The sequence below is a fragment of the Aristolochia californica genome, unplaced genomic scaffold (assembly GCF_029961685.1).
Source record: "Aristolochia californica isolate CCGP_79_NKW_82.1479 unplaced genomic scaffold, dmAriCali1.0.hap1 SCAF_6, whole genome shotgun sequence".
NCBI lineage: Eukaryota > Viridiplantae > Streptophyta > Magnoliopsida > Piperales > Aristolochiaceae > Aristolochia > Aristolochia californica.
Genome location: NW_027182257.1, coordinates 39,375,293 through 39,389,792, shown reverse-complemented (window position 1 = coordinate 39,389,792; position 14,500 = coordinate 39,375,293). Strand labels below are relative to the sequence as shown.

At 39.4% G+C, this 14,500-nt stretch overlaps 1 protein-coding gene across 1 annotated transcript; it reads left to right on the top strand.

The window, feature by feature from the left end:
- Nucleotides 1-2,115: 2,115 nt before the first annotated feature.
- LOC137935548 (transcription factor bHLH118-like) lies at nucleotides 2,116-3,184 on the top strand. Its single transcript, XM_068780202.1, has 3 exons — nucleotides 2,116-2,470; nucleotides 2,562-2,894; nucleotides 2,992-3,184. The coding sequence occupies exons 1-3, from the start codon at nucleotides 2,138-2,140 to the stop codon at nucleotides 3,070-3,072; spliced, it is 747 nt and encodes a 248-aa protein (XP_068636303.1). The 5' UTR covers nucleotides 2,116-2,137; the 3' UTR covers nucleotides 3,073-3,184.
- The last annotated feature ends 11,316 nt before the right edge of the window (nucleotides 3,185-14,500 follow it).

Below are 14,500 nucleotides of genomic sequence, written 5' to 3'. Positions count from 1 at the left end.
TTTTCAATTGCAACAAATTAAAGCAAGTTGGGTGGTTCTGTTCCTGTGCTGTTAACTTGTTATACGCAGCCATTACTCCATCACACTTGAGCTTAACAGACTGGCTCATTAATCCCATATTTCCTACTGCTCAAGGGTGACGAATGTATCGGTCTTTTTTTGGGTTTTTACGATGAAACTTCCGACAACATGATTATAATCACATCAAATGTAGATGCTGCATGCTTTGAACAATTTCAATTTTCAGAGTGTGATACACATGAAAAGTGGCCAGTGATCATTAATCATTCAGAGAACAGTTTGATATGTCAAGTGTGATTATGCCATTGGATGCTGCTTAATAGATGGGGAAAGCACAACTCTTTTTGCAATGCAAAAGAGTGTGAACACCCAGTTCTTGGTGATCACTACATCATTGTGTTCTTCTTGTTTGTTTAGCGTCAATTTCAACTGGACATTTATGTTTCCTATTCACTGTTGGTAACATAGATGTGAGGGAGAAGTCATCCTTAACTTGTAAAACCGGGTTAGTACATGTGTTGCATGCTTTCCACCCAAAGATTATTAAAATTTCTGCTAAAGTTGATTTAAATCAATGAGGTTTGGTGATTTATAGCTAAACAAATGTTTGCTTTATGAAAGATTAACGGAAATTTTTTTCCTGCCATCGCCTGCTCATGCTGGCCAAGGACACAAACTCAGTAAGAACAAGTAATCCCATTTTGCACTATATAAACCTACTTAAAGATATGAAAATCAATTAGTATAATGAAGGGTTTTGGTTATAGATTAAGAGTTTTCTACTGGCATTCTCTCTACATGTTAAAAAACCTGTAAGCCAGCAGTCGTTCTTTCTTGCCTGTTTTTTGAGCTCCCACCCAATTAATGAAGAAATCCCATTACTTGAACTACTGAACCTGTGTCTACTGCATGTTTTGAATAATAGCTCTTCTCTGATGATGAAATCATTCAACCAAAGAATATATAAGTATTCTTGTAAGGTCTAGGTTTTGCCAAGAGAAGTAAAAGCCAGAAGAGTAGTATTCTAGAGTCTAGACATATAGAACAGTTCAATTTACACTACTGCTAAAAAAGAAATAAAAACAAAGTATTCTCATCATGGAAGCCAAATGCCCTTCATTCACGAGATGAACTGACGTTTTAGCGTACTTGCAATATCCCCACTGTGGCTTTTAAAATTTGCCAGATGACTGAGCGTGTTGCTTTATAGCCGGACCAGATGACTTGCTCCAACCATTGATTATACATAGCTAATATCTTGGGGTCCAACCAGTTCGTTTTCTTTTCCTGCTACTTAAGTGTTGGAAGGTTCAGTTAATGTGGCTCAAATCTGAACTGCAGGCGCATTCCCCAGAGCCCAACTCAAGAGTAGCCCTTTATTCCCATATAAAGATCAGGAAATTAAACGATAGAGCTTTCGTTAAAAGCTCATGAACACTTAAAGAAATCAAATTAGATGCTTTCGGCTTTTCCCAAAGAAAGTCTCACGATTCTGATCAAGATTTAGAGCAATAGGAACCCGAAGTGGCACCGAAATTCCGCTTGGGGTCCTACTGTTTATGAACCCAGGCCCTAATTAAAAATTTGGTTCCAAAATCTCATATCCACTTTTCTTTTATATATTGGATCACGATATGAGAAGATTGTCTGCGTTTAAAACAAAGGCAAAAAAAAATTGTATAAGCATTTGTACGCATCCCGTATACGTCTTCACTTTTATATCTCTCTCCCTTTAATAATGGGGTTGAGTTTTTCTTAAAAAAATTGTACTGGTGTCATAAGCAAAAACGACTTGTTTACTCCCATTTCTTTAAAGCCCACAATCTCTCCCAGTTCAAACGCGGTCGGTGTTGCCATAAAATATTGTAAGCTCCGATCTTCTTCTCGATACTGTTGGTACTGCGGCGCCTCTCTCTCTCTCTCTCTCTCTCTCTCTCTCTCTCTCTTTATGATCAAACATTATTTTTCCTTTTTCAGAAAACAAAGACCGAGCCGTGAGGTCCTTCATCTTACCTTGTAAATTCACTGAGAAACAAAGAGAGGGGATTATAGAGAGGGAATCTTGACTCCCGAGATCTTTTGTTGGGGAGAAGATCTTCCTGTACCACTGGAAAGCATGAATTACATCGGCCACGCCTTTCATTTCCAGCAAGGTGATGAGCTGTGTTATCAAAATCCCATTTCCCGACCACCACCGCAGCAGCAACAGCAGCAGCAGCAGCAAATAACCCCGGGCATGCTCGTTGCTCCCTCTTCCTTGAAGCTGCAATCAGGCCCGCGACGAAAGCTGGCTTCTGCACCTTCCTCCAATGATGATGATGTACAAGATGACCAAAAAAATTCTAAGAAAAAGAAGATTATCCACCGGGATGTCGAACGCCAGCGACGCCATGAGATGGCTATGCTTTATGCGTCTCTTCGAACTCTCCTTCCCATAGAGTATCTCAAGGTGAATACTCCGCTCGCGTTCTTTCTTTTCCTTGTGTTGATTAATTTCAACAGTTATTTTAGTGTTTTATTAGGTTTTTTATGGAATATAGGGAAAGAGGTCCATATCCGATCACATGAACGAAGCCGCTAACTATATAAAGCACCAGCAGAAGAAGATACAGGAGCTAGCGGAGAAGAGAGACGGGTTAAGAAGGATTGTATCTGGATCCTCGGGTTATGGGTCCTCTTCTCTGGAGGGGAGATCCACGAATGTGATCGTTCGACCGTGTTGGATCGGAATTGAGGTATTGGTCAGCACTCTCTCTAGGGAAGAGGCTCCTCTCTCCAGGGTCATTGCTTTGCTCCTTGAAGCCGGCCTTGATGTTGTAAGCTGTGTCTCTACCACAGTCAACCACTTTGTCGTCTACACTATCCAGTCTGAGGTACTGCTTTTACACCTCGCTTCACTGCCTGCTGCTTCTCTGTGGCTTCAACCACGTCTGGGCTTGATGTGGAGTTTTCTCAACTAATTATGTGCAGGTCCATAACAAAGAACTGGATTTAAGCCAACTGCAGCAGAAACTGACTGACACAATCTGCTCGTCCGCTACTTCGAGGTAACTGCTGTGCATCACTTTCGGTCGGAGAATCACGCCACTAGGGTTTGGTCAGGGTTCCAGAGACTCTCTCTCCTCTCTCCTTCTCTCTCCTTCTCTCTCCTTCTCTCTCTATGTCCTGCATCATGTCCTTGTTTCCTAAGTCAGTTCCTCTTCTATGGAGGAAAGAAATTATGCAAGAAGTAGGAAGCAATAGTACTGAACATGGCAAGTTTTCATCCTTTCCATATCCTTTCGACTACTTCCGTAATGCTCTTGGTGAGGAGAACTTGAAGAAGTAACCAACTTGAAAGTGTTCTTTCTTTCTTTCTTCTTTTCCTTCTTTCCCGTTCTATGGTGATCTTTCTCAGTAACATTTGATGTCGAAAATTTATTATTGATGCTTCAACAGCTACTGATGTTCATTTTCCGTTTTACCCGAACAACCCAATTGATGAGACTAGCTCTTCAATTCTATATATCAATTGTTTTCACCTTTACTTCATTTTCTGCTAATGATCGAGCATGTTTCGTAATTTGATACTACTGCCTGTGTGTTTCCTCCAGTTTTGTTCAAAGCTTTTGTCCACAAACTAAACGAGTCTTGCAATTAAAGATAGTTTCTGACAAGAGCTCCACGCGAGAATAACAGCTAAGGTTTAAAGCAAGCTAAGCAACAGGAAACGATCTACATGATCCTCTGTATGTTTTCAGCGTATCTAACTCAACACATCTAAATGGCCTCGAATGATCAATGGTTATGAGTGTAATATTCTAGGGATTCTCTTTTGAGTTCTAAGATTTAGAGCTATTACTGTATCTGAAAAATCACAATCTTTAGTTATTTTCAGCAAAGTTATGCATTACAGTTTGTGGAACATTAGTATACATGGTAATTTATGACAAATTGTCATAAGAAAGAAAAGTTCTCAACTAGAGAAATTGATGCTCAGATTAAAACATTTATCTCATATTTTTCATCTTCTTGCTGTCATCTTTCTTTCCACTTAAGCAAAGTATCCATTGATAGAGTCTCCCTGCCAAGACAGCTTTGATCAATGACTCTTTAATTTTTTATATTATGTCTACTAATGGAGTCACAACAGTATCTGGATTATGTAAGTCTGTTAAACAAGAAGATGGGGTCTGCCCCTAGATATGTGTTACCTTATTTGAATTACAATATGCTCAAGAGAAAGATTACATAATGTGTCGGCTACAGTCGGTATCTGAAAACTGATTAGCCAAATTTGAAAAGCATTTTCCAATTAGTGATCATAACATATTTCTGATCCTGCATCAAGTTTGCACTATGGTTAGAGCCCTGTAAACTTTCCTTTCGAGTGTCAAGCTTGTATGTAGATAGTGCTTCATAGATTTTACTTCTTGAACAGCCTCCACTGCTCTATTTGTAATTTGTAATGATTCTCAGCACTTACTCTCTGTTTCCATCTGATAAAACTTTTGGCATTTATGCCAAGAGAAAGTTAAAGTTTTCTTTAAAAAATTTCACTTGATAAATCAGAAGCAACTTCACATATTGTGTTATTACTTAAATGTTGATACCAAGGTGAAAAAAAAATTATATGGCAAATGGGGGGCAACACAAGAAAACTAAGCTCCGAGGCAATTTTTTCTTCTGCTCTAATCTTCCTTGAGTTTTTTACAAGCATAAACACATAATAATATACAATAATAATGATAAAATGAGCTCTCCAATCCAGCTTATATTAAAGACTAGCAAAACATGAAGAGGTACATTTCACTTCTAATTCTTGGTATTGGTCGAAAGACTTTTGTAGCTTCAATTGTTTGAACTTTCTCTCATTTCATTTTAATACTTTTCTATTGTATTTCCCTCTTTATCTGGTTATTTTAATGTCCCTCTGTGCCTGGATAAGTGAGCTACCTGTGATGAGAATGATTTTCATCTTGAGGAAAGGAGCCTTTTCAGAAAAGAGTTATGGAAAATGCACTCAGCCTCAGGAAGTCCGACAGGAAGAATTAAGGATTTGTCTTACAACCAAGCTGAAGTTATAAGCGGCATATATGTGTATACATGCTTAGTTAGCAGTTTCTTTGTTGATTTTACCTTGTTCTTCTCTGCAGCGAAGGGATAAACAATGACTCGTGCAAGCACGAGCTGACCTTCACTACGAGAAACTTAAGGTGATATAGTTTATTGTAATTCACGAGACAGCCATAAGATCATTGATAAAGATAAGCATCTTCCATGTCATGAGCCAACGAGGAAAAACGACAAGGATTGCCAACGTCCAAGTTCCTCTCCATAGATCACTCATTCAGAATTCTATCTTTTTCCTATTAAACAGAAGATTATGTAATCTTGATTACTCGAGCCTTGGCTTTGGGTGTTCCGAATCCCTGTCATTGGTCATAGTTGTCTAATGACATGGAAGACACTCATCTTTATCACAGATTGCCAGACCTACTCGCCACGAAGCTCATGATCATTCCTGATAAAATATTAAGCTCAAAACAATTATCCAAGGTCGAAACTGTTGCAAGAATAGGCCCTTCTGTATCATTTGTATATTCTACAGGATGAAGGGTTGAGAAAGACGAACCAAACTTATACAAGCTAATATGGTAACATTGCAGCATCTTTCTTAGTCATAGATTAGACACGAATGGAACCTGGTCATAGTTGCGCTGATTGTTCAAAAGAATTCTTTGGCTTTGTGTCGTCTACATTCACCGGACAACCAAGAACAGTTCTTTTTCTTATTTCTGGTTTGGTTGTGGTTGTCGAATTACTTGGTTTTTTTCTGGAAGAACATCTCCAGAACCAGCTTCAGGTGGTCGAAAACCCGTTTGAGTTGTAGATGGTCTTTGCATTCTTCAGAAAAATTTCTTCTCGCAACAATGTCTTGGTTTAAACTGCCAATTGCATGCGTACGTAGCCACATTAGTCATGAGAAGTTTATATGAACTGCTTTCCCTTCATCTGGAAGCAAGATGTGGGCCGGAGAAGGAGCTTCAGAGAGCAGAAGAAAATCAGAATTCTCCCCTTCCAATCATGAGAAAGAGAATTACCTGAAGGGTTTTTGGACAATGTTTTGACTCTCGGTTTTCTGTGGGAGAGAGTGAGACTTCTAAGCGTTTGGCAACACAAATTTGTATTAAAAGTGAGTCTTGTAAAGTTGAATCTCAGAAATTTTTCGTTTGGGGGGGGGGGGGGGGGGGGGGGTCCACAATGAAGTGGAATGAATTCCCCTGCATTACCTAGTTCATAAAAAAAATAATTGAATTGAAGTGAGATTATACCGTTTCATTCGCTCAGGCAAAAATGGGGAAAAGTTGATTCCTACCTATTTTGTGAATTATCAACTTTCCTTGCTTCTTCCCCCCCCCCGAAACGAAAAAATTTCTCCTCATTCGTTATTCTCCTCTTCCTCTCCTGACGATTTTTCGCCCCATCTTTTTCCTCTTGTCTTTGCTCTCTCTGCTCCCTCTCGACCTTCGTCGCAGAGCACGGGAGGCCGACTCTCTATCGCAGAGCCTCTCGGCCTCCCGACTTCTCTTCTCTCTTAGCCTCCCTCTTTTCTCCCTCTCGGCATACCGTCGGAGCATCGCCTCTGTAGCTGTTGCCCGCTGGCCCGCCGCTGAGGAAGACGAAGACGATGTTTAATTTTTCCTAAGTTAGGAAAAATTAAACCATCGTCATAATTGGTTTAATTATCCAATTAATTAAACCATTATTTTTTCATTTTTTAAATATATTATTAATTAATAATATGTAAAATATATATTATGTTATTGATAAATTTATTTTTTTATTTTTTTATTTTTTATTTTGTATTAAAATAGTGATTTCTAATGTTAAACTATATCTTATGTTATTACAAAATAATTAATTAATTTATTATATTCACTTATGTTATTTTTAACATTTTTTTATTTTAAATAATTTATTCTAGTCACACGTAACTAGTATATTAATTTATAATAAACTGTAATCATTAATTGGTTAATTATCCAATTTATATAATTAATTAAACCATTAGGTTTATTTATTATATTCTCTTATGTTATTTTTTATTTTTTTAATAATTTTGTATAATTTATTCTAGTCACACGTAATTATTGTTTTAATTTATAATAAAATATAATAATTAAATAATATAATATAGTTTTTCATTAATTAGGATATTAATATATTCTAATACTACACGTTAAATCACTTATAAGTGTAAGTTGCAACCTTGGGCGAGATGAGAAGATTTTGGCTTAACGATAGATTGCTCAAAACTAAAGGTAATCGACTTTATGTGCCAAAATAAGATAACCTACGGTGTGACCTCTTGAGGGAAAGCCATGATACCTTGTGGGCAGGACATCCAGGTCAAAGAAGGATGTTGACCTTGCTGTTTAGTCAGTTTAATTGGTCGGACATGGAGAACGATGTGGAGGAGTTTGTGCACATGTGTCTTATCTGTCAACAAGATAAGATTGAACAACTCAAGCCTAAGGGTTTGCTACAGCCCTTACCTATTCCAAAGCGGTCGTGGGAGTCTGTTTCAATGGACTTCATCTCTGGATTACGTAAGAAAGATGGGTTGGCGTTTATCATGGTGGTGGTAGTCAGATTTACGAAGTATGGTACATTCGTAGCAGTGCCAAGTGATTGTACAACAGACGAAGCAGCTAGAGCATTCATGACACATGTGGTGAAGCACTGAGGCTTGCTCACAACGATCATCAATGATCGTGACCCCAGATTCACAGGGAAATTCTGGACCGAGTTATTCAAACTATTGGGAACATCTCTAAATTTTTCCACTAGTTTTCATCCTCAAAGTGATGGCCAAACAGAGCGGGTAAATGCTTTGTTAGAACAATATTTATGCCATTTTGTTGCAGCAAATCAAAAAAACTGGCCAGACTTGTTAGACGTGGCCCAATTATCATACAATTTGCAGAAATCAAAATCAACCGGGCACAATCCTTTCAAGTTGGTGACAGGACGACATCCTTTGGCTCCCATGGGTCTCATTCTAGACACTTCACGGAAAAGTCTAGCAGCTCATCAACTGGCGAAGAGGTGGAAAGAGAAAACGGAGCTGGCACGGGTCTTATTGCATAAGGCAGCTAAAAAGATGATGAAACATGCTGATTTGATGAGGAAGGCGTCTTCTTTCAATGTAAGTGACCATGTCCTTCTCAAACTCAGACCTGAACAATTTCGTCACCTAAGAATCAAGAACAAAGATCTTTTCAAGAAATATGAAGGGCCCTTTCCTATCATTGAACTTGTGGGCAACCTCGCCTACAAATTGCAGCTACCGAAAAGGTTTAAGTTCCACAATATTTTTCATGTATCAAACCTTAAACCTTATTTTGAAGACCGGACCCGGATAGAATAGTTGACCCAAGAGCTCCAATGGATGTATCAACTACTTTTGTAAACAAAGTAGAGTATATTATTGCAGACCGAGAGGAGCGCCAAAGGGGCAAGCCCTGGAGGACACAATACTTGGTCAAGTGGCAGGGTCAACCGAAAAGTGAGGCAACATGGCAAGACGCTGCTGAGTTGTGGCAGTTTGAAAAGGAGGTGGCTGACTATCGCCAGGGGACGCAGACGAGGGCGTCTGCCTTATGGCGATGGGAGTATGAGACGGATGATGAAGCCATGGTGTGGCCAGACACCAAGGCCAAAGACTGTGCAAGTCCAATGCACAACAATAGCAGCGACGACCAAGTGCAATGGCACAGCCTAGAGGGGCGCACACATATGGTCGGCTCGGCAACAACTGCTGAGGAAGAAGACATACTTGAGCTTGTCAGACAGATGGCCAAGCAGCAAGACGCGCAACGACCCCAGCAGCCTAGCCAACAGGCGCGCAAGCGGGTCAAAATGGGGTCGTGGCCAGCAGGCACGCAAGTGGGTTGAAATGAAGTTGCGCGCGACCAAGACTACAGGCGCAGGCACGCGCCTGACCAGGACTCCCGCGAGAAACGGGGTTGTGCCCAGGCGCAAGAAGCAGGGCTGCACATTCAAAGGCGCCCACGCGACCAGGACTCCAGGTGTGTGCGCGACCAAGGCACCTCCGACGCCAGAATTCGAACTTTCAGGAACTAGCGAGTTTCTGGGCGTCTTTAGAGATTTCTAAGGGCCATGGACGGAAGTTGGTTGGTTTTTGAGTATTTCTAGGGCCTTCTAAAGGCCAGAGGAGGAGGATATAAATAGAGGGGCCTCTCCCATTGTAAAGCATTCGGGAGATTCTTAACATTGTTTGCTCTTCAAGTGTATAAAGAGAGTTTTTAGCCTTTGGCCTTCAAGAGTGTTTGGCCACCCTCGTCTCATACTCCCACCGCCATAAGGTAGATGCCCTCGTTTGTGTCCTTTGGTGCCTTGTTGTTTGGCCACACCAAGGCAAAAGACTGTGCAAGTCCAGTGCACAGCAACACCAGCAACGGCCAAGTGCAATGGCACAGCCTAGAGGGGCACATGCATATAGCCGGCTCGACAGCAACTACAGAGGAAGAAGACATACTTGAGCTTTCCAGACGGATGACCAAGCAGCAAGATGCGCAACGACCTCAGTAGCCCGACGAACAGGCAAGCAAGCGGGTCAAAATGGGGTTGCGCACGACCAGGACTCCAGGCGCATCCAGAGGCGCACGAAGCAGTGTTGCGCCCAGGCGCATCCTGAGGTGCACGTGCGACCAGGACGCCAGAATTCAAACTTTTAGGAACTAGCATGCTTTTGGGAGTCTTTAGAGATTTCTAAGGGCCAGGGACGAAAGTTGGTTGGTTTCTGAGTATTTCTAGGGCCTTATAAAGGCCAGGAGAGGAGGATATAAATAGAGGGGCTTCTCCCATTGAAAAACATTCGAGAGATTCTTAGCATTCTTTGCTCTTCAAGTGTATAGAGAGAGTTTTTAGCCTGTGGCCTTCAAGAGTGTTTGGCCACCATTTGTAACATTATCTTCTCAATACAAACTTGGCTTTTCTCTTCCATATCTTTGGTCTTTCCGTTGTCCTTTTTGTCTTGCAATATCTAGTGTGGAGGTTGGTTGGAGGATCTGAGGCACAAGGAGGCTAACTAGTTCTTGGGAAGAGCTAGGCCGCACAAGGTAGATATTTCGCTTGGCTAGACGAACTTAGTCTAAATCTAACCATGTGATAACTGGTATCAGAGCGTTCGTTGCAATCTATGGCTTCAACAAGTGGGGAAGATGCTTCAAGAGCAAGACAATCGATAAGTGACTTCGAAAACCGATTTCTTTCCATTGAAGATCGTCTTTCTGGTCTTATGAGCCTCCAGGTGACTTCGGAGGATCTTTTGTCCAGACAAGTCGAGGAGGGCATTAGGCAAGCATTGGAAGAAAGATATCCAATCCCGAAATGGCTCTATGACTTGGAAGAAGACGTGAGGGTTTCACTAGCTGTGATGCGTGTTGATCTCAAGGAACCTGTGCAAGAGAGGAGCGCAAGGATGAATGCATTGTGTGCATGGTTTTCTCTCCATGAGCGTGCTCTTGCGAGGGGAGCCAATACCTACGGGAATGCCAAGATAGAGGTGCCTGAGCCAAAGTCTTTCAATTGAAAGAGAAACGCGAAAGTCATAGATAATTTTCTATTGCAAGTGGAACAATACTTCCATGCTAGCAACCTCAGCCCAAAGCAAGCTCAGTGACAAGTTTTCTTGGCCGAGTTTGACTTTGAGATGATGTACAAGGCGGGGAAAGCCTATGCTGCTGCAGATGCCTTAAGCAAAAAGACGGATTCTGCTACGCCTTTTGATGGAGAAAAGGGCAAAATGGTATTGGCACCCATATAGCACACGACACCAGAATGCATTGTTGGAACACGCTCAAAAATAGAACGCGTGCGCACGATAGAGGCAGAGGTGCACGTGGCCCTATGCAAACAACGCTCAGCAACCTCAACATGTGATGCGACATGCGGAAGACCCTTCACGCGCATCACACGCGATGCAGTAGCGACTGCACGAGACGGATATATGCGCGGCGAATGCGCCGACACTTGCTGGTTGGTTAGTTTCTGAGTATTTCTAGGGCCTTCTAAAGGCCAGGGGAGGAGGATATAAATAGAGGGGCCTCTCCCATTGAAAAATATTCGGGAGATTCTTAGCATTCTTTGCTCTTCAAGTGTATAAAAAGAGTTTTTAGCTTTTGGCCTTCAAAAGTGTTTGGCCACCCTTTGTAACATTATCTTTTCAATACAGAGTTGGCTTTTCTCTTCCATATCTGGTCTTTTAGTTGTCCTTTTTGTCTTGCAACATCTAGTGTGGAGGTTAGTTGGAAGATCCGAGGCACAAGGAGGCTGACTAGTTCTTGGGAAGAACTTGGCCGCACGAGGTAGATATTCCGCTTGGCTAGACAAACTTAGTCTAAATCTAACCGCGAGACAAAAATAAACCCATGATATTTGTACTTACAAATCTATTTGGGACCATTCTTAACACTCTCCGTCATGTGCAACCCTTTTTTTTGTAGCCTATATGCTGGCAGTTTGGGTGGAGGCTCATGTATAAGTACTTGCTTTGGTACCGTATGAAGTTGGGTCTGAGACCCATCCTAAAATAACTTAGCAAAATTAAAAACCCCATTTTCCAACTAATAAATCCAAGATATTTGTACTAACTGATCTGTATAGAACTACCTCATTACCAAACCCCTCACAAAATTTCACATTCGGATCCATTAAAGTACCAAGAGTTCCTATTTCTTCAAGAAAATTGTGCACATATTTCCTTTGAGATAAGATAATGTTCTATCGAATCATGATACAAAAAAATGATATCAACCTTTGAAGGTCTCAACAACCTTCTTTTTTAGCAAATCGAGTTCTTGATGGATGAGCAACATATAACAAAATCAACAACTCAAAAACACACTAGATCAATGAGCTTTGATTATGTTAATCATAAAAGCTTGTTCACATATATTTTTCAAGCTACCAAATCAACTTTTCATGCACAAAAACAACAGCATAACAAAGCTTGATCAATTGAAGCAGATTTTTCAAATCGAATATAAAAAAGTCATGAAAGAGTAACCACTGAAATAAGAGATGCAACTTTCAAGCTTTCTATCCAGATTAAACAAGAATCATCATCCCTTGCTCAACTTTGATAGATTAAAGCCTCGGTGCCAATGATATTGGAGAAAAAAATATCAAGGATGAAAAACTTATCTTTGGCGCAGCCTAATCCTTGCTTCTTCAAAAGAACTTTACATGAAGTTTTGTAATCTTAATCGCCATCTTAATGTTGGGATCCTAAATCCACTACTCTGATACCATGTTAGATTTAGGATCCCATGACAAGGTCCTCGACCAAGGTGGTGAGAAAGGAGAGGAAGAAGAGGGAGAAAGAAGAAGAGAGGTAAAGGGAAGAGAGAACTAGAGAGATGGAGAGAGAGAGAGAGAGAGAGAGAGAGAGAGAGCTTGGGAGAAGAGAGAAAGCTAGGGACGCATTTGAGAGAAAGGGGAGAGACTTAATGATCTACCCAATGCGTTGAGCCTCTATTTATAGTTATTTTAAGGGGGTTCACAATGATTACAATGCCCTTAGGGCTACAAGCTTTGAAAAAAAAATACATAAATAGACATACATCATTTTCTTTAATTACACCGTTGTGTCATCCTTTAAGAGTAGACTTTTTAATTACCTCATTTGCCATCTCTTTGACGTTGGAGAGGTATTTACATTTATTATGATGATTCTGCTACGAAGGTTGATCGATCATGTTGCTTTGCAGTATATTCTATTGAGTTATTAGCATGATTTAGGCCATTTACAAGGGATTTAAAGTTGAAAAAATATATTTTTAGAAAATATTACATGTCTTATTGTTTTTTCTTGAATTCAAATATCAATATGATACAAAAGCATAAGATTCAACTTTTAATTGATGTTTATATGTAGTGGAAACTTATGTTATATTCCAAAATCTTTCTATAATATGAATATGATGATTTTTAGTGTGATTTTGGATATATGAATATCTTAATGCTCCATAATGTATTTCTACTTAAGAATTGAAAATTGGCTAGCTATTATCTTACATGGCTAAAGTTTTTTAGATTTTTTATTACGCTTGGACTCTAGGTCTCCAAAGCTTCAAACTTCTTCTTTGTGTAAGTGTTTCTTCATAGCAACATTGTTCAATGAGATTTGCTTTGGGTTTTGCTTAGCAACTTGATTGATTATCTTCTAGTCTTGAGTTTTTATCATAGACCACTTTAATTTGTGATGGAAAGCATGTGTCTAACATAAACTAATAACACCGGTAGCACACTTTCAAGCTAGCATTTTGTTCTCATAAAAATAATGGAGATCAGTATGATTTTATCATTGGTCTAACATTGGGATAGAGGTTGAAAGAGCATAGGTTAGGGGAAGAATACAGAACAATAGGAAAAGAGAGATATTGAATGAGAAGAGAAAGAGAGAGAGAGACAGAGAGTTTAGCATGAAAGGTAAGAGGGAGAGAGGAGATAATTCTTCTTGAAACAAAAAGAGGGAGCCTTTATCAATGGTTGAACTCTTCCCCTAATTTCTTATTTATAATAAAAATTTAATTACAAAATGTGTTCATACCCTTAAAGATAGGGTAAAAAGTAATATAAAATACATAAATAAACATAAAACTGTAAGTCTTCAATAGTTGCTCTGAACAGTTACAAACGCTCTAAAGTCCCTAACATAAAGGGTTTCTTTATAGAAGAAGACAATAGGCTAAGTGGAGCTTGTGCTCGAGCTTTTGTAAGACAAGACAATAAAAGATAAAAAAAACAAGAAACATGGTTTTTCTTATTTGTTAACCACAATTTGGTTGTTACATAGACAATTACAATCTTAAGACTGCCCCTAACTACAATTTAATGTCCACACTACTTTTGTGAACTAAAGTAATTCTCTTTATGTTCTGCTTACACTAGAATTATATTAATACCCTTATAAAAGACATAATTTTTGTAGTAACTAAAATAGTGCTTAACAAGAAGTCTTAGGAATTATTTGTTAGTGAGGTTATGTTTGATTTGAAAGATAAACAAGGAGAAACAAAATAAAGAGAAAGAGTAAGTCACTTTTTCTCATTTGGTATGAGAGGAGGCAAATTTAGAAAAAAAATGTTATTTTCCACTTTTAAATTTTGAAACACATAAAACAAAATCTTCAAAATAAATAAATAAAATTGTGACACACAAGGCTTTGATATTCTGCACATGATGCACATGCTACACTAAAAAGTTACATAAAAATGAAGCAAAAACCTCCAATTGCACGAAACTTTGCGGATAACAATACTAGTCTACAACATAGTGGACCACATCAACAAGATATATTGTCACAATGGCAAGATACTGTGCAATTATGGTTGCATTTAGCTATAACACAAATGAGTTATGGTGGCAATATTTTGTGATGCCTTGATAACAACTACAATGACAAGAC

Bases quoted from the DNA above. Each gene is read 5' to 3' on its own strand.
- LOC137935548 (XM_068780202.1), top strand. From the start codon at position 2,138: ATGAATTACATCGGCCACGCCTTTCATTTCCAGCAAGGTGATGAGCTG. The intron at 2,471-2,561 runs GTGAATACTCCG...TATGGAATATAG, and splicing joins TTCCCATAGAGTATCTCAAG to GGAAAGAGGTCCATATCCGA. The intron at 2,895-2,991 runs GTACTGCTTTTA...AATTATGTGCAG, and splicing joins TCTACACTATCCAGTCTGAG to GTCCATAACAAAGAACTGGA.